This window comes from Anopheles maculipalpis, chromosome 2RL, assembly GCF_943734695.1.
Source record: "Anopheles maculipalpis chromosome 2RL, idAnoMacuDA_375_x, whole genome shotgun sequence".
Lineage (NCBI taxonomy): Eukaryota > Metazoa > Arthropoda > Insecta > Diptera > Culicidae > Anopheles > Anopheles maculipalpis.
In genome coordinates, this window is record NC_064871.1 from 8,253,495 (window position 1) to 8,277,371 (window position 23,877).

Genomic DNA, 23,877 nt, shown 5'->3' on the forward strand with positions numbered 1-23,877 from the left:
ATCAATTGAACGGGCGAGAGATGATGGTGACGTTATGCTGGTGTGAAGTCAGTTTTGGTGGTTTTGGTGAGAGTTGAGTGCAGAAAGTGCACATCTGCGCGAAACCGGACGAGAGTTATGCGAATCATTAGGGTGCGATGTGTCGCTGAAGTAAGTGCGAGTAAGAAAAAAATGGTAGCTGAAAATCAATTATCGTTTGTTGAATGTTACTTCGGGATACTTTGGAGCGTAATTATTTATTCATACCGTAATGGATGTGTTAGTGTTGAATATGTTTGGTGGATTGCTCTGTTTTAAAATGTTTTTTGATTTACACTAAAATGCGCTCAATAAGTAAACTAAAAACACTCATTTTCTGAATGCATTTTGCAAGGAAAACCTCTTGTTCTTCTTCTTGGCTTAATGACCTTCTACTAGGTCATGCCTGCCATCGGTTGGTTTACTGGACTTGCTGATATCTCTTATTTAGATAGTCAGCCTGATGGGCTGATAGTCAGCAAAAGAGGTCTTGAAGGCCTTCACTATAAAATTAAAAAAAAAAACACTGAAATTTAAGCAATTGCAAAGCGATATATATTTTGTAATGTTATAGTTTCTGCAAAAAATCTTTTGTTTTCATTTTAAGAGCATCTTTGTAGTGAGGAAACAAACAAACCTAAACAAAGGAGTTTTCGAACATCTGCTCGAATCAAATTTTTGGTTGTTTGTCGACAAAAATCACATGCCTTTGATGCTGGCTAGTTTTGGCTGTCAGTTTGTATGGAGAGCAAGCAGCATTCTAGCTTCAAAACGTAAGAATACAAATAAAAAAACGGCATAGTTCATCTTGGACCCCATAATTTTATCGAGTAGCAATCGAGCTTGTATATTTTGCAAGTTACAGTTGTACAAACGCCCAAATGTATGCAATTTTTAATAAATTCAATCGCTTTAAAACGCGTTATGTAAAACTTGTTAGAAACTTACTTTCTACAAATTCAACGAATTAAAACTTCTTCACACCCAACGCGATTATAATCTGGCATACAGCTTTACTGTTCGTCCTTTCGAAACCTTGCCCCCGTGTGTGTAACATCGTTTCAACTCGTTCAGCAACAGCACGCAAAACCGAACCATTGCCTGCGTGTTGGAATGTTTGCTAAAGCACATGCATGCAGCTCGTACATAGCTTACTTCCTGTTCTTTCTGTCCATGTTCTAGGCTAAGGAACGGTGCTCCAAGCGCACAAGAAACGTCGGAATGTGCCAACGAGCTGTCATTAAAAATGAAGAGTATCGATTGGTCTTCCGGTTGGCACGTTTCGCTGCATAAGCCTTTTACTACCACCAATGCTGTTGCTGTTGTGTGTGATTCGTGTGCCTCGAAGCTGCTGACCCCGAGCAAGCTCACAAACACAGCGAACCGGTGCGATGAATGGAGATGGCCAGTGTTAAAAACGGGCAGAGCTTTTTGCAAAACATTCGATTTAAAAATATACACCACCCCGCTTTTCAACGCTTCCATATTTTTTGGCACGGCGTGGGTGATTTTTCGAACGAATTCCCTGCCCAAAAAGGAAGTGTTGCTGATTGTTGGTCACAAACAACAAGCAACACTGCCTGTCTCGTTCTCTCGCCCTCGGGATCGATTGTACGAGGGTGTAAAATTAAATTTCGAAAAATAGGCTAACCGATCGAAATGGGTTGATTTGTTTGGGAAACAGGAAGGAATTTAAAGTAAAGAAAATAGAGAGAAAAACATATACACATCAGATATGAGTGGATATCCTGACGGGACAGGACGGGCAATGAAAGTAAAACGTTCGCTTCCGATGATTGAATGATGAATGGGGATTGTCTGTTTTGCTGGGTTGATTTGATTTGCTAAGTGGGTCAGAACTGTCACTCGGGGCAAGTTAATAGGTCGATCGGAAGGGTGAAATAATGTGTGCAAAATGTTGCAAAAAAAAAGGCAAAGTTAAGTAATGAGCAATAGAATCGTTTTAGGAAACAAAGTTGTACCACAATGAAATAAGATTAAGCAATAAATTTGATTAAAAATCGTAAATATACTCGAACTTCAATTTTACAAGCAAACGGAAAACAGACAGGCACCGCACCTGGGTCGGAATGGACGCAATTTCTCACCGAACGGGTCGGAATGGACGAACACCGACCGTTTATTTGCAAGGGTGACATTTTATTTTAAATCCACCTCTCAAGGTAAGGTCGAGCCACTTGCTGTTCTACCTGTTGCCGTCAGGGGTGGATTTATCACATGGGTAGCAGGACAAAACAAAAAATAAAACCTCGTCGAGCAAGATATTTATGACGAGTATTTCCCGCTTTTATTGCGGTTATCGCAAAATTTCCACCCTTCAGCTACATCATAACTCTTGTACCAAGAAAAAAAAGCAAGAAATCGTGACTCGTTACCGATGCACGACAAACGGATGCGAGCTGGAAATTGGTTCTTGTGAGGCAGATTAAGTATGGGGACCGATTTGTAGGAAATGGGTTTTAATAAAAATTGTCCAGCTTCGATTTATGCCTGTAACCGTATGAGGTGTTTGTCTACGGTGACTTCGTGTGTGTTCTTATGACGTACGGTGCTGTACAATCTATTAAAAATATCAATAACCTTCGATCAATCAGGAACACACTTATTTTTCATGTCCTTGGTGGCGCTGATTGATGCATAAAAGTGTTACCATTTATTGCCCACGCCGAATCGAACAGTGCGGTTTTGATGTGCTTGTGAAGGATGGGTAATTCCAGCGCTTAGGCCTAGCTTACATGTAGCTCGGGTGGGATAAAGCGGATAAAAAGAAAATAAAAACGTACATTTGTGACACGATTGTTATTGAACCGTGCTTGCTTTATTCGTTGTAATATTTACACAAAGAGCAATTTAGTCAGTCGAGTAGAGTCACAAAGAGTCAGGCAGAGTTTGGAGCCAGTGTTGAGGTGAGATGAATATTGAAAGGGGACAGTGAATGTTTTCTCAAGCACTCATCAGTCTATTGGACTTTAAAGTTACAGCGCCTAAATGTATGCAATATACATTTTTAGTCCTTGCATGTTCCACATAAAATCGTCTTCCTGACAGAAATTTCTTATTACTAGAATGTTCATGAAACATTAAGCAATCTCCTTTAATTAAAAATATTTTCTTCAAAACGTCGTAATGAATTCGCTGAAATAACATCAAATTGTAAATAATCAAAAGGAAAACTTATAACAATTCCAACAGAAAAAAAAAGGGAACGGGCTTGGTCTCTTACAGCTCATTTAACAAGCTGATCCAACAAGCTTTCATAAGTGAAAAGATTGATACCATATAATCCATACTCTCATGACGTTATTACAAACAGCTCCTGGGCAAATACCGCTCTCCCGTTTGCACACGTGCAACACACAGAACCCTCGCCCAGCTCGGCTCCAATTCGAAGAACAATTCACGTATCGCCAAACACCCCAACCGCACCGAAATCAAAACAAATCGTGTGAAACTTTGTACGGCACCGTATGCCTTCCGGTGGTTTGAGGTGGATTAAATCTGTCTCGGTTATGAGGTTTAGTTGGTTTGATGTGCGAGCAATGTGTACGGCGGCCCAGTGTGCAGTGTGATTTAATGGGCATCAACGTTTAAAAGGCTTAACCATGGGCTAAGTCACGCAATGCTTTGCCGATGAAATAGAAATGAACCCTAGACACGCAACGATTGCCCGATGTCCGATTGCTGCCAGTTGAGGTTTGAAATTCCTACGCGCAGAGTGGGTTTGGAAAGTTGTTCGTTTGTCTAGCGAGTGTAGCCTGAATTTGCTAGCTCTTCGTTGGCTGAGCGCACACGGTGAAGAGCGATTACCCGGTTAAACAACAATTATAGCGCCCACTTGGGGGGGGGGGAAAAACTTTATTGAAGTAAAAAAGAAGGTGTATTTGCGTGCAAAAGGCTGGCTTATCTTGTTGGGGAGAGCAGCAGCACTTTTGTTTAAGTTTAAATCATAGCGAATTATCGCTGCAGTTGATGGTGCATAATGGCTGCTCATTTCGACTGCAGTTGGTTGCGCAACGGTTCGTGCTACTGATTGTGTGAATCAGAGACGTGTCAGATTACATTTTCTATTTATTCTATTCATTTTCCTGAAGAAATGTGTCGATGTATTTCATCATGTCGCTCAAATTTAAGTAGGATTTTTAATTATTTTATAATTAAAAATTCAGCTAACCCTTCAAGCGGCTACAAATAATAATAACTGCCACTGCCACCTAATAACTTAATCAAGCAAACAGATTGATTGTTATTACTCAAAAAATCCCACCGTCAAGGCAAAACTCAACAGCTCCATCTGCACAAATCTCTTGCGCCACTTCAATCACCTTTTTCGTCAACAACTGGCTGACCGATTCGCCGGTTGATTATAGCCACAGTTGACAAGCACCAAATTGATATTGACGTCCGAGCGTAATTAGTGTTCCTGGCCTCGCCACCAACGCAAACCACTTTTCCCATGCCCACGCAGCGCACGCATTCGCGCACGAACGACGCAACACTTAACAATCGTTTCGAGCGGAACGGTTCGCACTCGCACGGTACAAAGGAAACTACGGTGTAAGGAGCAACGGAGGACGACAGGTGGTGGTAAAGGTGTTTGAATATTTATCAAGCAACTATAAAATGTTCTTACGTTGACAACATGTCAACGACAGGCGCGGGTTCGTTTCGCAAAGGCTGGTTTGGCCTGTTAAATAATTCATTACCGGTTGTCGGTGAGGGAGGGAGCGAATCGGTCGGATAGACGGCCGGGACGACATTTTCCCTCAGCACGAAGATGGCAGCAACTTTCATCGGGGCTGTGCCGTGGCGTACAGGCAAGCGTCTTCTGATTTGAACTGAGATTGTGCAAAAGCATCATGTTTTCCACGAACCATCTCGATTGTGGCGCACATGTGGGAAAATTTACGTACACGACAGGACATTCACGGGCAATATGTTCAGTCGGATGGTGCCGAGGCTAGCCGACACAGTCACAGTGGAGGTGGAGAAGGAGTAAAATGTATCGTTTGCAGCCGTTCGTTATTTTTTAAAATCCTAACAGCTATTCAATATTACATTCGACCGGTTGGGAGAATATTTAAATAGAACGTTTCAAGCAGAGAACTTTAATAACTTTATTTCAAAGTTAGCTAGCAACGAGTAAAAAATTTGAAACTACTATTTTTAAAATAAAACGAACTATAAAAAAAAATATATTTTATTGCATACGTTGCCAGTTTGATGGAGACGCCTTGTAGTTGACGATGCCATTAACATTCTTTTAATTTATGTAGTTTAAATTTGAAACCATTCAGATACATGAAAAAGAAAAATTTCTGAATACGTCATAATGTAGCTTAATTAGTACAAAGCACTGTAAAAGTAGCGTAATATTCATTATAAGATTTTTCTCTCCATCGAGCAAATAGATTAACGCTCCTGAAAGTATGCAACACGCATAGCACCTTCACTCGTTTGACTCTTGCCAAGGCACGTTCATCACGAATAAACTTAAGTAGATAAACTTGATTTGATACCTTGTTATGGTTCAACTTGGTACATAGAATATGCTCTTCAAGGCAATATAATCTTTACCAACATACTTTACCCGTTTGTTGTGGGAAAACTTAACGCTGAGTGTTTCCAGTATTGTAATCTACTAGCTCAGAGTCCAGTATTCTATTTTCTCTTAATGCTTAAGATCTCTCTTCAACACCAAAAATATTGCATGGCTTGCGGCTAGCGTGATGAAGTGTGTGCAGTCTTAGGTTTATGTACGGTAGTTTTTAGATCCTAGAATTAATTATTCCATGTGTTCACACCCACAGAACAGATTGGAGGTTTCCTGCAACTTGCCACAAATAGCAAGAAAGAAGCAATATGGAAGAGGCATTATAGATGACCTTCAAATTCTTTAAAACAATTAAATTGAAAGATACTGCTAAAATTTTAGCTCTAGCAATCTTTAAATTTGCTTCCAAGCTTTAATCCTTTTGAAACATAAATACTCTGAACCAATTCTACTCTGCTTCTACTTTCTAGCACTGCACAAAATAGAAAACGTTTTGGAAGCGCACTTTCCACAGCAAACATCAAGGACATACACATACACACGCATCCGTTAGGCATGCTGTGCCCGAACCACAGTAAAACTACTTTCGATTTTATGCGTGGCTTCGTGTCCTCGCCACCTTCCTCTGTCTTTGCCATTCCCATTTTGCCAACCTACATAAAGATGAAACGAAAACACAACAGCCTTCCTGTGTGGCTTCAGCTTGTTGGACGGTTTAGAATGTTTCTCGATTGGCGCGGGAAAACAGGGTAGGACGGTTCCGAAAGGAAAGTCGTGTCCAAAATGCGAAGACCGAAACCACCCATCCCATCCGAAACACCCATTTCACTCGCCTGAAAAACCGGTGGGCAATGGTGAATTCTTCCCATACATTACCACACATACGACCGGGCCCGGTTCCCAACCCATCACACATATACACACACACATACCACCACCACTTTCGGACGTTATCTGTTTGTACCCCCCTGCGCATCCTTCCCTCCTCCTTTTCCCAAAAGCGGACGCAATTTTACTGCTTTACATTTCCATCGACCTATACCTATGTAATGCTCGACGCACTGTCCTGGTGCTATCAGAGAGCTCCGGCGTACACGAGCATGACCCTGTCGGCCAGACTCGTCTTCCCTGTGGTTCGCTTCTTTCTTGGTCGAAAGAAAATAGCCTCTTTCTGGCCCCCACATGGTTTTAAGCTTTTTGAAAAACCCCTTTTACCTCCTCTTACTTCTCCGGTCTCCCGGTACGGTGACCACCGAGCAGCGCAGTGGCCAACGGTCCCTATGTACAGCGCATAATATGTATACGCATGTTGTAAAATACACACACATACACATACACACAAACAGAAATAATCCTGCTCTCGAAGTCGAGGCCTGGTTTCAAAAATTCTGCTTTGCTTTCTCCTCACACACCATTAAAAGGCTTCGAAGGATGCTGGCTGCTTGTTCGGCGATTTGGGGTTTGAGGCCGGTGGGAGTTGAGAGTAAATTATGCGTGTCACCCTTTCACTGCAAAGCCGTTCGCTTGTCCTGCTGCTGCTGATGCTACTGTTGTTGCGTCACGTCGCCTGGACACTGCTGCTGCTGCTCGGCCGATGTTCTGGCCTGCTCCTGTACATTTTGTAATTTATGTTCTGCCACACCAGAAGAACAGAGAAAGGCGCTATTGAGGGGTTGGGGAGGGCGAGACGAGGGGGACGGTGGGAAAATGTGGAATGAAAGCAGGGTGGAAAACACCACGCAATGACTAGTCCTCGCCGGCCAAATGTGTCTATGACTGGGCATGGTTGTTAAGGATGGTCTGTTGCTTTGCTTACAATCTTTCCCACTTTCTCAGCTGGCCATTCATCTGACCGTTTCTTTTACTTCGCTTCACTGTTCCATTTCCATGCGTGGCACAGTGAGTCAATGTGATGGAATTTGTTGGAAACTAATATTGTTTTACTTTACACTTAAATTTCATACAAATATTGAACCGTGTACTGGAAATAACAGTTGAAATTGTCTTTTGAGATTGTCTAGCTTTAGGCGCTGTTCCAGAGCTCGAAACGATTTGCGCCTAAAAGTATGCAGAATAATCACATCCATTTCAGTGATTTGTGATACCCAAGCTAGGAAAATTAAGTTAAAGTAAGTCAGATTAAATTTTACTTCTCTTGCAAACTGTTATGCTCATAAACCTCACAAAAAATGTTTCAAATCATATTGTATCCTACCGCAATTACACAACAACCTATAGTGCAAAACAATACCATACTCACCCCGACTCTTCCGCTCAAAAACCCGGTTGGAATGACTGGCCTCCTTCCGCAGACCGGTCCATTCGCTCGTTTACAGTAGCACAGCTTCAGTACGTTGGCCACCAAAGAAAAGAAGCACCGTGAGTGTTTGTAGCAAACGTAGCAACCCACCACCCTTCAGCATTTACCATCATCGTCACCTCTTTTCCGCTGTTGTGGGTGGTATGTGTCGATGAACGATAGGGATCGTCAGAGAGAGAGAGAAAGAGAGAGAGAGAAGCAGAAGAGAGGGAGAAGCTTGATGTGTGAGGGTTCCCATACCCATACGTAGCAAAACATCTCAACGTCCGAGTTTAAGTTGCAGGAAACTCGAAAGGAAATTTTTCCCGATGTGTGTAGTGCGTTGCACGGTGTACAAAGAGAAGGTATGTCCGATAGGGGAAGGGTTGATTGGCTCCTGGGAAGGGAGCGGAGGTGGAGGACGGATGCTGGAAGCAATGAAAAATGGAATGAGTCGCAGTGAAAGCGAGGAAAGTGTGGATAGCGTCGCCGTCGCGCGTGTTGATGTACATGTTGTTGTCTACATTTAGGCGTTTTAGCCTAGCCTGGACGGCCCAGCGAGCCTAGAGAGTCCAGAAGCGATGGCATCGGCTTTCGGGTTCTAAAGTGTGTGTGTGTGTGCGTAAAGCAGGGCAGGATGTGTGTTTGGTTTGCCAGCGAACTCGCTCTCGAACGAAGCACACACTGAGGGAGATATAATGATGATTTTCAGAATAAATATAAAGCAGCATGCTATCGTTGGTGTTGCTGCTGGACTTGTTTTGGCTCCGCCACTTCCTTGCAACGTCTTCCTTGCCTAAATGCAAGCAGAACGATGTAAATGTGTTGCGCAAACACGCCAACACTGAAACATACTTACAGAAAAGTTTTACGGGAAGTCTGCACGTGAAAGAAGTATTCCGTTTCGTACGCACGACCAGACTTGTAGTGTCCTTGCAAACGAACCTACTGCGTGAAGGTGGGAAGAAGCATAGTTCTTATTGGAAAGTCCTAGTCGGAAGTAGAGCTGTACGAGCGCTAGTTGTACATTCGTTGCAGTCTATAAGAGGACGGAAGCAAACGGAGGGAAGGACGATAAGAAGATTTAAAATTGCGACACAACCCCAGCAAAATAACGGAAGGAAAATTATTGCCGTTACACGGCTTCAAGAACATGTACTGTTGTATTGTTGGAAAATTCTAAATTTCAGAGCCATCCTTCTCCTCTACCGAACTAGAGTGTTTGCTGCTTGCTGGGTTTCTTGCTAGTACGTCCATATGGTTTTCTCCTTCCAGGGTGACTTAGGAGCTCATCGAGCTATTGAACTGAAAAATAAATAAACACAAAGCGTGTTCAGAACGTGTTTTTATTGGGCCACAAATATTGTCTATCAAAAGGGGAACGATTATCAAATTGGAAGTGTAAAAAATATTGCTGTCGCTGGAAACAAACTCGCCATCTCCATTACAATAGTAACGTAGCTATCAAGGACTTTTATTCCAATTAGACTGTTCTTTCTAGACCCTTCAGCATGCTTCCCTTCCCCAGAATTCCCTTCCATGCGTTCTGTCTTCTATATTTTCAATGCAAATAGAAAGACAGAAATCGTCGCGCGGCCTAGGAAAGCTCGTTAAAACAATCGATTCCATCACTCATCTCCCATACAGTCACGCGTAACGAACCTCTTACACCCAGAGCCCATTCGGAGAAAATCCGTTCCTCTCACATACGGTCAGTTTAGGGTGGTCTTTGTTTCAGTACGTGCCATCCACATCTTCACCCCTAATGGGAAACGGTGCTCCTGGTGTTTGGGTGAGTGTGGAGGGTAGATTTTAGAGTGCTGGAATGAGAAAGAAGTCCCCTTGGAAACAGGTGTATTCTGTACTCATCTGGCCGATAGAAGGAGAAGGATTGAGTACAACTTGAGAAGGAAATAGAGCCTGGGGGAGTTAAAGGAGAGTGCGTAGCTGAGGTAGAGTGTGAGTTGCTGTCCGGCACTGGGTTCGTATCGTGGACTATGTAAATTTCTATTTCCATCCACCCATCCGATTGCCCAGCTTTGCCCAGCACTGCCTTCCTTAAGACCGACCCGAACCACCCTCCAAGCATGTGCGGCAGGAGTGGGAGTGGGCAAAGGCCAGTAGCCATGTAGTTATTACAGCGCTACAGCCACCCTAACAGGTTCGTTTGCATTTCGTGCGTGTGCTTGTATGTATGTGTCTGCTATGCAAAATGTGAACACCGATGGTAAAGAATGCCACCGTTCGCCTTGCGAACGACAACCAGGGGGAGTTGGCCGAAAGTCCGAAAACGTCGTTTACTTGCGCGACCCTTTCTGTTCTCGCTATTCTGACCGGGTGTGTACACTCGGCACGGCAAAATGTGAACCGAGCGAAGGTTTGTCCGCGCGTCCTTTAAATATCCTTCGAACCGTTGTGAATATGCGTACGAGGACATGTGCTTCTTGCTGTGCGTGCGTTCCAATGTGTTGTACGTGTGCGATGGACTGGGGTGGGTGAACAGGGGGAGCGGGGTGAAGAAGGGAGAAGTGAGGGGGGGGGGGGGGGTGAAGTTATGCGAAATGGGGATGTAATATATATAATAAGTCACCGGTAGCAGAAGTAGTGTCCGGCACAGTGCCACAGACCAGATAACGCGTCCCATTGGAAGTGCTTTTCTGTTGCTGGTTTGATACCGCATTAGCTCCAGAAAAGTTACCCATGGTGAGGCCTTATTAAACGTTACTAAGCAGTATTTTTTCAGGCTAATATAGGACGTCTCATCACATTATGGAATTTATTATTTTGTAATACTGTAAATGCATACATTTAGGCGTATTCATAAAAAAAAACTTGAAAAAAACGCCCAAATGTATGCAATTTTCTTAACAAAAATTACCTTTTCTTTGTTAAAAAAACGTTAAATAGTATTCAATTGAAACGACACTGTCACCTGGGAACGTTTCACCCTGGACAGTAGTTACTGTAAAGCGAGATACCCCCATAACGACGTGTTTTTTCCGGAGAATGCGCAATCTCCCACCCTTTGCAATTGGGGGACATCAACTCGGTGGCAACCCAAGCCGGCGAACAAATAAAGCGAAATATTTTTAATAATAATCGAATCGAATACATAATCCCCGATCCCCGGTAGTACAGGAGTAAGAGTATCGGGATGGTAAAATGTAGGCCGGCACATGACACCGAGACTGACCGGACCGGAGGACACCCGTTGCCAAAACGATTTCCCTCACCGTGCTCGGTAGTGATAGAAATTAAAGGAAAAAAAAGACTATCCGGAATCGAAGTCTGTAGCGTGTGGTGTGGGACTTAATCGGGCCAGGCGGACTGGTATGAACGGCTAAATCCTTCGAGATTTCGACAAAAGGTAAAATGGCAAATTGCTTTCCGTAACGGGTGTTACCTTGCAGAAAAGGGGTTGAGCGTTGGGGTGGCTGTCTTGGGGAAGACAACACAAACGCTACACAAACACAAACGGAGGGTGATAGTCTAAAAATTATCGATATGAATTATGATCGCATTCGGCTGTAAATAATGATGGTCAGGGCTTTGAACACGTGGATAGAACTCGTCCTATTGTGGGAGGGGAGAGAGAGAGAAAGAGAGAGAGAGAGTAAGGGGTAAGTTTATGTTATGATAGAAAAGTCCTCTGTCCGACCTGGTTGGATTGTTTATTATCAAGAAGCGATTGTGTTCGGTTCGGGTTATTTTTTAAGATAGCCGATACGCTACGATGGACAAAAAGTTGGTCTTGCTTCAGTCTCGCTCCGATTTGGCACGTGTAGCAGCAGCCCCTGAAGGTAGGCAATGATGATAAGTCTACTAATTGAATCATAATTAGTCGAAACACGTAGAAGAATCGTTGGAAATTTGAGCCAAGATGCAGAGTGAATTTTTAGAATTGGAATTCGTTGAGGAGGAGTGAATGGAATGTTTTGTAGATGGGGTTTAATCAACATTTTTGGTCGTTTGTCGGTTAGGGTTAAAGATACTTAACCCCAAAGTTCGTTCGTGCCTGTTATTGAGATACACTCTTCTGTGAGACAAACTTTTGTATAGATTTTGTGATAACTTAAAAATCACTCCCGTGTTCAGAACCTCGTTTTGTGTAAGGAAGAGTAAAAAATCTAACAGTCATCATTACTTTTCGTCCTATGTCAGCCAAGCTCTACACATCGTCACTTCCATTGTAAAGATAAACATTAATTAACTCTCTCCATGCGTTTCTTCCCTCGCAGAACAGTGCTGTTCTTACCTGGAAAATTATTAATCAGTGAAAGAACGCCGGGCAAGTGTAACACAGGCCAGGAAATGCAGTACATCTTGCGAACAAATTAATAAGACGCGCATCAGCAATAACGCAAAAAACGACCCAAAACGACCCATCCCGTAAACGTGCAGTATTACCCGTGGCAATAAAATAATATGGAACTGTAATACCGGGGGTATATAAACATTCCTTTTACCCCTTTTTCTTCCATCCTCCAGGTTCCCTTTTAGGATAGGCTCGTGTCCGGCGAGAGGACACAAGTGTCAACGTACCAAAGTGACGGTTTTTTTTATAACTGTCCGTACGTGACTATTCCTCCTAACGGTGATGAGGCCGAAATTCGTTAAAGTAAATTGATAAGGTAAGCCATTTTGCTGTTCACACACACACGCAAGCACTTAAGCATGTGTGAGCAGATTACTTAAAAGAGAAAAAAAAGAGAAAACGCATACAATTCTTCATGGCGCGATTATCTTGGCCCATAAAAAAATGCCACCAGAATGAGAAAACGGAAAATGACCACTTGGTTGTATTATGTGTTGTTATGTGCCGGAAGTACAGGTAGTGTTACTCGTCGTATCCGGGTTTTACTACGCGTGCTGTCGCTTTATGGAAATGGTGTGTAATGTGCGAGGAAATGTTTGTTGAGTGGTATTTCATAATTGAATTTCGGTTGGAAAAGATTGGCAGTTCGGTGAGTTTTGATGTGTCTTATGGTAATTTATGTATGTTGCACTTTATGTTTAATTAATTCAACAATTACTAACATCATTGAGCGTGGAATCATGCGAGTTGTGCCTAAAAATAGACACAAAACGTTGTTTTTGTAGATTTCTACAATTTTTTTTTACTGATTTTATCGTTTGTAAAGTAGCTAGTACAATTTAACAAAAATACAAAAATACAAAAAAAATTGTAATCTTTGACCACACAAACAGTGTTGGAGGAAAGAGTTGGGTTTTAAATTTAAATATATTCAGGTGCTTGACGTACAGTGAAGAACAAATTTAACCAGGGAAGGCATTCTCCAGGCGTTTACAGAAATAATCAATTTCGTTTCCTTCTGGATACTGCGAACACACAGTCCACATATTGCATAGCTTCAGACGTTCATAGAATTTGAGAAGCCAAATTTGTGTCTGTTGCAGAATTTTGTAAAGATTTACATTTTACATTATTTATGTTTAGCATAGTTGTTTGCTTTATTCAACAATCTTTTTAAACGCTACATAAAATAATTGATCAAACGAATCCAGCCGGAACAGTTTTCCCGCTACTCTGCAGTTTGAAATATGAAGTTGCTCTCTTATTCGTGTAGCATTTTCACTGGGCGGTTTTTTGATGACATTTCTACGATTTGGAAAAAATAAGGTCGGTGGATAAAAAACGTGTTAAGGATAGATACGTAATCATCACATTTTATATCATGCACTTAATTAATTTGATTTTTTGTTGAAGCTTTTAGTATAAACAGTGCCATAATAAAGTAAACCCACATAATTCTACGCGCAATTATGAAGTTGTTTGCCTTTTTGAACACGTTGATGTTCCCAACTGTCACAGTAAAGTGTCAGATGATATGAAGCAAAACTGACAATGATGCAGCCTCCGTTTGGCACGTTCCGATGTTAGTTTTTTTTAACGAAATATTGAGCAAGTGCAAAATTTTGCAAAACAGCTAAAGATATCGGTTCGCTTATAAATGTAGTCTATGTACAACCATCAAATGGCCAGCCTAGAGGATTACGAGCGGTACGGGAACGAACTAGACCGGTTGTCTTTCAATACCAGTGTTTAATGTTGTACTGTTTGTGTAAATCCCTCCACCCGTAGGTACCTGGAAGATGAGGACGAGTTAGATAATGCGCGATTCCTGTCCGCTTACAAACACACGCTGGACGATGGGCAGTATCAGTTTATCAACTCGGAGCGCGATCTTACGCTTCCACTGCAAAAGCACAAGAACGTACAACCGCTGTACGAAAGTCCGGAAGATGGTGAGTGGAGAAATGTGCGTTTGTTTACATGTCGGTACTGTTTCATCACCCTCTTTTGTCCACTTCGTTCTCATGTAGAAATATCGTTGCGAAAATACCTCGGTGCAAGCGTTAACCTCATCAGCTTGATAACGGAAAATCTGTTATGCCATCCGTTTTTGGTGCTGCGGCGTCAGTGTCAGGTGCATCATGCCGCCAAACGGTACCACGTCGTTCCGATCACTCTGCTCCCGGTGATTGTGCATCTGCACCAGCGGCAGGGCGTGACGACGCTGTGGAAAGGCATCGGAAGTGTGCTGCTGGTTCGTGGCATGACACTGGCTGTGGAGGATGTGATATCAAAGTTTACGCCCTGGCCAAAGTAAGTCATTTGCGAGAGGGAACGAGTCCCCGCAGAATCTGGTATTGCCTAATGTATCTGATTTCCTTTCTCTTTTTCAGGGAAATTAATGCTAAGACTACCGTTAAGCAATTCGGACAACATTTGCTGCTGAAATGGTAAGCTGTCGGTTAAGAACGGCCACTAGCACGAAACTAACACTCTACTTTGGTGTATTTATCCTCGCTCCACAGCATAAGCATAGCGGCGGTTGTACCGTTTTATTCGGCCTCGCTCGTCGAAACCGTCCAGAGCGATATTGCCAGTGAAAAGCCGGGTATATTCGATGTGTTCCGTGAAGGTGCTAGTCGGCTGCTATCCTGGAGTGTACCGCAGAAAGGGCGAATGTTGCCGGTGTGGGCTTTGGTAGGACCGAGCATATCACTCGGACTATCGAAATATGTTTGTCAGTAAGTGACTACCACTTCACCCACCGTTTCTTGCTTCATGCTCATATACAAACGGTCTTTGCAGGTTGTTTGTGCGTGGAATATCAACGAGAATCATGTGCAGACGGGTAACATTTTACGAGGAACGACGTGGTGCCCGCACAAGGGATTTCGCCGCCCAAAGCCAAGTGATCGAGGTGTACTCCACAATGATCTCGCTTATGGTTACCGAGATGATTTTCTACCCATTCGAAACGATCCTACATCGGATCCAGCTGCAGGGCACACGCACAATCATCGATAATCTGGATTCGGGTTACTCGGTCGTACCGATCCTTACCAGCTACGAAGGTGTGGTCGATTGCTATCGGCAAACGGTGGCGACCGAGGGTGTTAGCGGGCTGTACAAGGGTTTCGGTGCGATGATGCTACAGTTTGCGGCCCATGTAGCCGTGATCAAGCTGGGCAAGTGGTTCATTACGCAGATATCAGAGCTGATGTCGAGCAAACCGCCGGCCAAGGTGGTCGAGTTCTACAAGCTGGAAGGTAAAACGCCAGTCGGGTCTGCCACAATGTCCCGAAGCATTAGCGGCATTAGTTCACTTAGTGAGGAGATATCGTAGTGTGTTGTGTAGCGATTGCTCGTTGATTGAGGAAAATAAAACAAAAACAATATGTTTGTTCAAATCTTAAATTGCTTTTTCGAAACGCATGGGACTTTTTACTAAAAATTAGCTGCAACATTATTTGCCTCAATCTTGGTAACGATCAATTTAACTGTTCAACAACTGACTGAATGTCAACTGACAGCTGTCAGCGTTTGTTATTGTTTTGATTTTCTCCTCGTACAGTGCAGTACAGTTTGCAGTTTGCAGAAAAAAGGACGATAAAATGGAAAATATTTTGGATTTTCGTGTTATTTGCTGTACATGTTTGAATGTAACGCACAGCACAATATCGGTGTATCATAGAGATCTAAAGTACAATGTTTTGCTTGTGGAAATGATCAACAAAATCAGCCATATTGAGGTACATGTAAACAAACTCTGTCCGCCAAAGGATATTGTTGATACGTTGTCGGAAATGTCTACTTACAGTTGAAACCGACCGATGAGTATCCTAACAAACTGTGCTATACGTGTGCCGATAAGCTACGAATTGCTTACGAGTTCCGGATGATGTGTGACGATTCTAACAATATTCTTCTCAGCCATCGAAAACATAGCAAAGAACTTGCGCCAGCTCATCCGGAAGCTGAACATCTCGTTCATGATGAAAGCCTTCTTTTAGCGTAAGTCACCAGCACGTAGTTTGATGTGATTCTATGGTAACTTGGGTATCATTTGCAGGAAAACACGCATCGATTTCATAGAATACGACGGTGTTGAAGAATATCTGGAGGAATACCTTTTGGAAACGGCAGAAATAGTACCGTCGAACGAAGAACAAAACACTGAGCAACATACCAATATTTCGGTTGCTGAAAAAGACATCATTCCCCCGGAATTCGATGAAAAGGAAGAATATTTACTCTCTGGCGATAACCCTAAAAGCGACACGAAGCCAACAATTATCGCCGATGCCGAGGCTGCCGAAGTGACCGAAATCAAGTGTCCAATTTGTGGCAAAATTCTAAGCAAAATGGCTCACCTAAGGCGCCACTTAAAGCTTCACAACCGCACAAAATCCTTCCGCTGCACTCAGTGTCCGACGGTCTTTTCACGGTGGGACCAAATTAGCCCAATTGAGGTAAGTGTAAACAAACTCTGTCCGCCAATGGATGTTGTTGATAAGGTGTCGGAAATGTCTACTTGCAGTTGAAACCTACCGATGAGTATCCTGACAAACTATGCTACACGTGTGCCGATAAGCTACGAATTGCTTACGAGTTCCGGTTGATGTGTGACGATTCTAACAATATCCTTCTCAGCCAACGAAAACAGAGCACAGAATCTGCGCCAGCTCATCCGGAAGCTAAGCATCTCGCTCATGATGAAAGCCTTCTTTTAGCGTAAGTCACTAGCACATAATTTGATGGATTTCTTTGGTAACTTGAGTATCATTTGCAGGGAAACAAGTAACGACTTCATAGAATACGACGGTGTTGAAGAATATCTGGAGGAATACCTTTTGGAAACGGAAGAAACAGTACCGTCGAACGAAGAACAAAACACTGAGCAACATACCAATATTTCGGTTGCTGAAAAAGACATCATTCCCCCGGAATTCGATGAAAAGGAAGAATATTTACTTTGTAACGATAGCCCTAAAAGCGACACGAAGTCAACAATTATCGACGATGCCGAGGCTGCCGAAGTGACCGAAAACAAGTGTCCAATTTGTGGCCAAATTCTAAGCAAAATGGCTCACCTAAGGCGCCACTTAAAGCTTCACAACCGCACAAAATCCTTCCGCTGCACTCAGTGTCCAAAAGTCTTTTCACGGTCAGACAACCTTCGGGCGCACGAGAAAAATCACTCCCAGGAACGGCATTACAAATGCCCACAGTGTGATCAGCGCTTTAAACGAATGGATGCGTTGAAGGTGCACATGAGCGTAAGGCACAAGCAGTACGTTGAAGCGCACTTCCACGTTTGCAGCTATTGTAACACGTTCTTCGAAACTGAACAAAAATTGAATGCGCATCTCGCGAAGCGCCGAAGTGAGAAGAAGTTTGTGTGCCACATTTGTGGTAAAACCTTTGCCGAACTGTTGCGGTATGAGATACATCTGGAAAAGCATGCGAATGCTGGATCGAATGTCGAAACGTTCGAGTGTTTTCACTGTTCGAAGCTGTTCGATAGTAAGAAACGGCTCTCACTTCACATACGGTATCATACGTCGGACAAGGTGTACAAGTGTAAATATTGTGATGAAAGTAGGTGCTTTTGTTGATGAAATTGTGAGTGGTATGCGCGAGTTTCATTGGTTTGCTTTCAATTGCAGGTTTCGCGCGGAAAACGGAATTGAAATATCATGAAGATTATCATACCGGCACGAAGAATCACGTGTGCAAAACGTGCGGACAAAGTTTCTATCGGCTAAATGCGTTAAAAACACACATGATGACTCACACCGATGAAAAGCCGTTCCAGTGTTCACACTGTCCGAAACGGTTTCGCCAGAAGTACGACATGATTACACACGAGCGGCGCCATACCGGTGAACGGTTCCAGTGCGATATGTGTACGGAAAAGTTTATTCACGCTCATCAGTTGAATTCTCACCTGAAAATAGTGCATGATTTGAATGTGAAATGCCGCAAGCGGGGAGTTACAAAGTTTTTCCCCGCGTCCGACAAACATACGGAAGATAGGCCGGAGAATGATGCTAAAAGTAGTTCATCGCGAAACGAAAACTAACAATAAAGTGTTTTGTGAGTGAAGAATTTTATTCGACGGTTATATCCCAGCACCTAACTATATCCTTTCTAATGCCTCTACCATGATGATACTGTTGCCCCGAATGACCTGCAACATGAACACCACATCAAATACGCTTGTTATAAACTTCTGCACCAATTATTACTCCGCTTGTCTACTTACCACCATTCCGATGTTGTTGCGAGTGCCATCCTTACACTCCTCGATCGATTCATCTACCACAACGTTCATGAAAGGATCGAAACCACGCAGGATGCCGGAAACAACTCGTCCTCCATTGAGCTTCAGCGAAAGCCGCTTGTCCATGTACCTGGCAAAACAAGATAAAACAGTTACAATTTCAGCTTTCAACGAATGACACCGATGTTGCAATTACTTTTTCAACTCTGGCGGATGTGCTTTCGACATTTTCTACAAAGATTTCTGTAGTTTTCTGATGGGAAAGTGAGGAAAATTTGCACAAAAGCACCGCGAATATGGAACGCGCGTTGTTTGGTTTTGTTTGACAGTTGGAGAAGCCTCGTTGGAAAAGGTTGGACAGCTGTATGACATGCCATCCATGGTTCTATGTCGCATAGGTTATTATTCTGAAAGATAGATGGCGCTGCGTGAGAAATGTTTAAAAAGACTGTTTTTCGAAAACTTTTTTAAATATATCTGAAAAAAGTACAACTTTCCAGAAGGATTTTATGTTTGAAGAAAGTCACAAAGTGTTTGGAATTCAGAATGACCCGAAATAACATTTCACCTAGAGACATCACTTCTTGGCCTAGTTCTTGGCCAACATTTAAGCAGTTTCATTGGCTAGATACTGATTACGGGTACACAATGTACACCGAATTTTTCTCAACATATTTTTCAAAAAGAACCTTCTAGCTTAATATTCATCTTTGAGAAGCTATGCTTCGACTGCTTAGAAGTCATATTTACCTTAAGTTCCATGAAATTCTCCAATCTCTCATATCAAGTTTGTGAAGATACAAATCCCGCAAAAACGAAATCTCCAGAATGTATCGTATTGTAATACATTTCATTAACACCTGCATCACAAAAACCTCCAAGATTCGGATTAACTATGAATTAAAAGTTTTTCATCACACAACACGTGACGCGTTAAATCACTAAATCCAGCCCTTAAAGATAACAACTTGACAAGCAACATACACCGGCGTGGATGATGCGAATGCGAGATTATCCAAGTGCGTGTAGAGAGCAGTCAGCATACTACTAACGGCAGGATGCCGTAAGATGGTGTGCCCATCCTTCCCTAAACTGTGTGCATACAACTGGATAAGCCCTGATCATGTCAAACAGGGGTTGCCAATATTAGTCACTATCATCAAAAGCTAAGGCTCTGCCTTTTCTGGAGCAAGCCTTTCCGTCAGCTTCTCGAAACAGTTGTTGACCGAGTCTCGTGGCTGACTGATGCGGAGCACCCGTTCTGTTTCCGGGAGTAAACAAAACAGCAACATAACCAATACGGCGGAGGAATACAAATGACTGCTACTTGTATCAGGCCTTGTACGGTGGGATAAGTTATTTGATAGGTAGCCATCCATCTTTCTGAATTCCCGTAAGCATCGGTAGCTACTATGGAGACGGCAGGGTCGCGTGGTGCGTGGTGTGACGGTGATAATGCGTGGAAAAGTTCGGTAGAACAAACAAGCTCTTGTAGCGGCTGTCGATGTGGTAGTAGTATGGTCGACATGGGTTTTTGCTATCGCTAGCTCAGCCCAGTTAATAGGGATGATAATAGAAAGTGTACCACAACTTTCAGCTATGTCAACAATTGTATCCACGTTCGGTGAGCGTTGCCGGTGCATGATAGAGAAATGATTTCATTACAATGCATTGCTGAATGAATTAAGCACTGTAATGAATGAAATGTTTTCCGGAACTTGAGAGGGTCGTGCCTTTTTTCTCTTCATTTGTCTGTTCCCTTCTTTGTATGCCAAATTTTAATCATTCTCATGTCTCTGATGTCTCCTCATTACATCTTCACTACTAGCAGCTTATAGAATAGATATCCTATTCGCAATCGACTGATGGCATGTCGGCGTACAATGACGCCACTATGTGCCACTTGAAAGAAGCCCGCACGCCGTAAGTGGCGCTCGAGAACTACCACGCTGGAAGGTTTTGTAATGCGCACGAGTGACACAATTTCATTCTGCTACTCGTCGTTATTCGCCGCCGCCGTTTTTGCAGTATAACTTCCTTGCGCGAGGACATGGTTGAGCGGCAGGAGACACGGCTCCGAAGACTCGCACGGCGTACGACACGAACGCGCGGAACGTTCGCATAAATTAGTTGCAAACTTTGCGAGCGCTACCCGGAGATGCCCGGAGAAGCCTTGCTTGCCGGCCGGATATGAAAAGAAGAACGAGCGTACAATGTAACCAATGTAAGCTGTCGTTGCCTTTTGCACTTGCCATCGCATCTAGTGGTTTTGTGAAGGTCTTCCGGGAATTTTGTCTCCCCGGCGAAGAATTAGAGCAGAATGTAGTCCTGGTGGATGGTTCGGGAATGTTGGACAGCAATTGTGAGAGATCGCCGGATATTTGTAAAGCTATTAAGCATAACATTTGCAACCATTGCGGGTTACGTAGGTGCCGATCTGTGACTAATTGAAAGACATCACGGTGCCATTTTGATTCTGACGGAACCTTGCGTTGTAAGCCTGTCATCGCCGAATCTGTTCCGAATCCGTTCAAAAGGTTCCCATGTGTGTGTGTGTGTGTGTGTGGGTCCGGCGTTGTGTCCCTTATCACACGCAACAATTCATTGGAACAAGGCAAAAACATACCGAAGGTTGTGGGAAGGTAGGTCGATAGGAGGGTTTTAGTTCATGACAAATGATGCCCCCAACTGTAAACGTTGTACGTCAGGAATCGACTGATGTTTGGCCTCGAGTAATTGCAATTTAATTGATAATGCAGTTCCAATTCCCCATGCCCAGTCAAACTCCTCCCTGATTGGGGGAGGGTTTGTGTGTGCTGCCGTACCTAGAAGCGATGCCAAGACGCTACCATCAAGACTCACGCCACACGAGGTGTCTCTCTTGCGGTGGGTACTCCACACAAAAGCCACCAGATGTAATTAATTATGTTCATCTTACCCTTGTCAGCGTTGGAAGGGTACACGGGCGCAATTGGGAAACTGCGGGAGGACTGCAGGGCGGACCGACGGAGCAGAAAATCAGCCGGCACTGACATCGAGCCGGGCTGTTCCTAGTGACATTTGATGTGCCGGAGCAACTCGGTTCGACAGACTGATAGCAACACGTCTAACAAGTAGTAGTATCACACACGTACACTAAGTGTTCAAGACAACAGGTTCGCCTTCGTTAACGGCGTTAACAGGGCGGTAGGGACACACGTACATACACACATACACACAAACACATTGAAAAAACAAACCCACAGGACTTTCGGCTACACCTGTTGCTGTGCTATTTGCGTTTCATTAAAAGACGAACCGTTGGAACAAAGTTTACCACATACCGGGATCGTGAGTGAATAGTGCGGAAATTGACTTTACGCTCATACAGCCACATTTATTTGGCTGGGGTGAATGCCATACAAACCAAAGGGTATTAATTTTTGCCATTTCCTAGCCCCAAAAAATCTGCTAGCTTTTTGATGTGCCGACTGACTGGACCACCGGAGCGAAGAATTGAACTCGTCCTCCGCTAGCCCACAGTCAATTAGCGTATTTGGGATGAAGCACCCGGATTGGGGTGAGCGAATCTGAGCCACCGATTTCGGGTCAGCCACATCGTTCTAGCAGTGTTCGGCGCAAACTTCTTCATACCATCGCGCCTATTATGTGTACGTTTGTTGTGGGAATGATTTTTTTCCCGCTTCTTTCACCCGAACAGAACCCCGGATCAGGATGCTTTTAACAATCGTTTTCAATTAAATTCAATTACACACTCCACTGGACAAATTCTACCAGATTCACTGTCCATTTATTAGTGTTTGGCTACTGGCCGTTTTCTCACCCTCGCGCACCATTTTCCACACCCTGCCACCACAATCCGATGTGTGTACTGAATAAAGCCGAAAGTTTTGATCGGCGACAGACGCTTTTCACGGAACTTTCACGCTCAGCCAATGAATGGGAATGAATAGAGTTTCAAATAATTACACGGAAAAAAAGGCAGGATGCGAGAACAGTTTTGTATTGTTGTCGTTGTGTACGGTTTTCGGTCGCTCGAACATGAATGGTAGATTGTGGGCACGCTCGAGTCGTAGTCGAGATTAAGTCGAATTCGTTCAAGCGAAGAATACAAGTCACGCTAAGTAATGGTCTGTGTTACAGCGCGAAGTGGTTGTTTTGTTGCGACACCATCACGAAAAACGAAATGGCTGTGTGTCGATGTAGAGAGGATATTTTAATTAAAGTGACAAACATTGACAATATTGGGTGGCTCTATTGGACGAAAAAAGAGAAACGTTTATTTGTATGTAAAAAATACATAACAAAAATACTAAAGGATGGTTTAATAATGTGGTATTTTTGTACGAATTGTATAACTAAATGCATTTCGTGTGGTTTGTTGGGTGTGGTTTAATAGCCGTGTAAAGAAACATCTTGATCGTGAATGTAAAAACGCTCTTAAACGTACTTAAAGATCTTAAGCGCCTGAGTGTATGCAATTGAGTGAATTCAAAGTGAGCAAAGTTGTGGTTTGGATTGAAAAATCCATAGCATACGACAGACTAATACTAACTGGCTTCATGTACCGTACATTCAAGTGTTGGTATTTCATATGTGAATAATTTTGATACTTTCCTAAGTTTCCATATTGACTGTCTAAGTCTAGGACTCTCGAGAGACCTACTCATCAGACGCACTTTACTAAGAAATCTACGGAGAATCAGCAACCTTCAGACTACACTAAGAACCCAAATCTAGAGTCATGTAGGCATAGCCCTCTTCTCACAGCCTCTAAAGGTCTTGGCTTATCGTTAGAAACATCCTTAACTTACAGCACCCATGGTTGCAGGTGATAGTCTGTCTTGCCGTTGGGATTGATACCGTACCCTTGTCAATGATCTAAATATCTCCTTCTTTAGCATATAACGTCGTGAGCTCTCCGCCGGCCATTTCAGACTTCTTTGCCTAATTTTGCCCGAAGTCAGTCTTACATAAGAGTTGACGGTCCGGATGGAATTCCTTAGTCGATGTTGCCGTGAGTGTCTACAAACTAAAGAATTGTTAGTATTATTATTTTCATTATTTTCTAGGGCAAACGTTAGATTATCTCATCCACAAAGCGCTTTTTGGGTCATTTACTATAGACCAGGAGTCGTGTAGGAAAAATATAATGAAATCGCCTAAAGATATGCAAGAAAAAATTATTAAATCGCCTTAAGATATGCAATGACAATATCGTGCTGTTGAAAGGATTTACGTTAGGAAGGCTTGAATTGAAAAGAAAAAATCACCTTAAATTTATTATTCTTTAAATAATCAAAAACCACACAAATTTTTTTCCTCCCACAGCAGTAAAAGAAACATTTCAAATTCCGTTTACATTACAATACTGCCCGCTTCTCGAACGT

The 23,877-nt window shown here is 43.0% G+C and overlaps 4 protein-coding genes across 4 annotated transcripts in view; 2 read left to right on the forward strand and 2 right to left on the reverse strand.

Moving 5' to 3' along the window:
* Nucleotides 1-23,877, reverse strand: part of LOC126559425 (gamma-aminobutyric acid receptor-associated protein) — a 228,474-nt gene that overhangs the window by 190,494 nt on the left and 14,103 nt on the right. The gene's annotated exons all lie outside the window — the stretch shown is intronic.
* LOC126558074 (mitochondrial outer membrane protein SLC25A46) lies at nucleotides 13,791-15,618 on the forward strand. Its single transcript, XM_050214018.1, has 6 exons — nucleotides 13,791-13,911; nucleotides 13,993-14,156; nucleotides 14,235-14,517; nucleotides 14,598-14,654; nucleotides 14,730-14,945; nucleotides 15,010-15,618. Exons 1-6 carry the CDS (start codon nucleotides 13,871-13,873, stop codon nucleotides 15,545-15,547), a joined length of 1,299 nt encoding a protein of 432 aa, XP_050069975.1. The 5' UTR covers nucleotides 13,791-13,870; the 3' UTR covers nucleotides 15,548-15,618.
* On the forward strand, nucleotides 15,816-18,286 carry LOC126560058 (zinc finger protein 16-like). The gene is made up of 4 exons (XM_050216219.1): nucleotides 15,816-15,953; nucleotides 16,022-16,215; nucleotides 16,994-17,802; nucleotides 17,871-18,286. The coding sequence occupies exons 1-4, from the start codon at nucleotides 15,816-15,818 to the stop codon at nucleotides 18,284-18,286; spliced, it is 1,557 nt and encodes a 518-aa protein (XP_050072176.1).
* On the reverse strand, nucleotides 18,330-18,725 carry LOC126559561 (probable small nuclear ribonucleoprotein G). The gene is made up of 3 exons (XM_050215731.1): nucleotides 18,684-18,725; nucleotides 18,470-18,617; nucleotides 18,330-18,394 (listed from the first exon to the last, which is right to left on the reverse strand). Exons 1-3 carry the CDS (start codon nucleotides 18,713-18,715, stop codon nucleotides 18,344-18,346), a joined length of 231 nt encoding a protein of 76 aa, XP_050071688.1. The 5' UTR covers nucleotides 18,716-18,725; the 3' UTR covers nucleotides 18,330-18,343.

What these genes read in the sequence shown, in the direction of transcription:
- LOC126558074 (XM_050214018.1), top strand. Translation starts at nt 13,871, where the DNA reads ATGTACAACCATCAAATGGCCAGCCTAGAGGATTACGAGCG. An exon ending in GTACGAAAGTCCGGAAGATG is followed by an intron (nt 14,157 to 14,234) that starts GTGAGTGGAGAA and finishes GTTCTCATGTAG; the next exon opens with AAATATCGTTGCGAAAATAC. An exon ending in AAGTTTACGCCCTGGCCAAA is followed by an intron (nt 14,518 to 14,597) that starts GTAAGTCATTTG and finishes TCTCTTTTTCAG; the next exon opens with GGAAATTAATGCTAAGACTA.
- LOC126560058 (XM_050216219.1), top strand. Translation starts at nt 15,816, where the DNA reads ATGGAAAATATTTTGGATTTTCGTGTTATTTGCTGTACATGTTTGAAT. An exon ending in ACAAAATCAGCCATATTGAG is followed by an intron (nt 15,954 to 16,021) that starts GTACATGTAAAC and finishes GTCTACTTACAG; the next exon opens with TTGAAACCGACCGATGAGTA. An exon ending in GATGAAAGCCTTCTTTTAGC is followed by an intron (nt 16,216 to 16,993) that starts GTAAGTCACCAG and finishes TATCATTTGCAG; the next exon opens with GGAAACAAGTAACGACTTCA.
- LOC126559561 (XM_050215731.1), bottom strand. Translation starts at nt 18,715, where the DNA reads ATGTCGAAAGCACATCCGCCAGAGTTGAAAAA. An exon ending in CATCCGCCAGAGTTGAAAAA is followed by an intron (nt 18,618 to 18,683) that starts GTAATTGCAACA and finishes TTGTTTTGCCAG; the next exon opens with GTACATGGACAAGCGGCTTT. An exon ending in GCAACAACATCGGAATGGTG is followed by an intron (nt 18,395 to 18,469) that starts GTAAGTAGACAA and finishes TTCATGTTGCAG; the next exon opens with GTCATTCGGGGCAACAGTAT.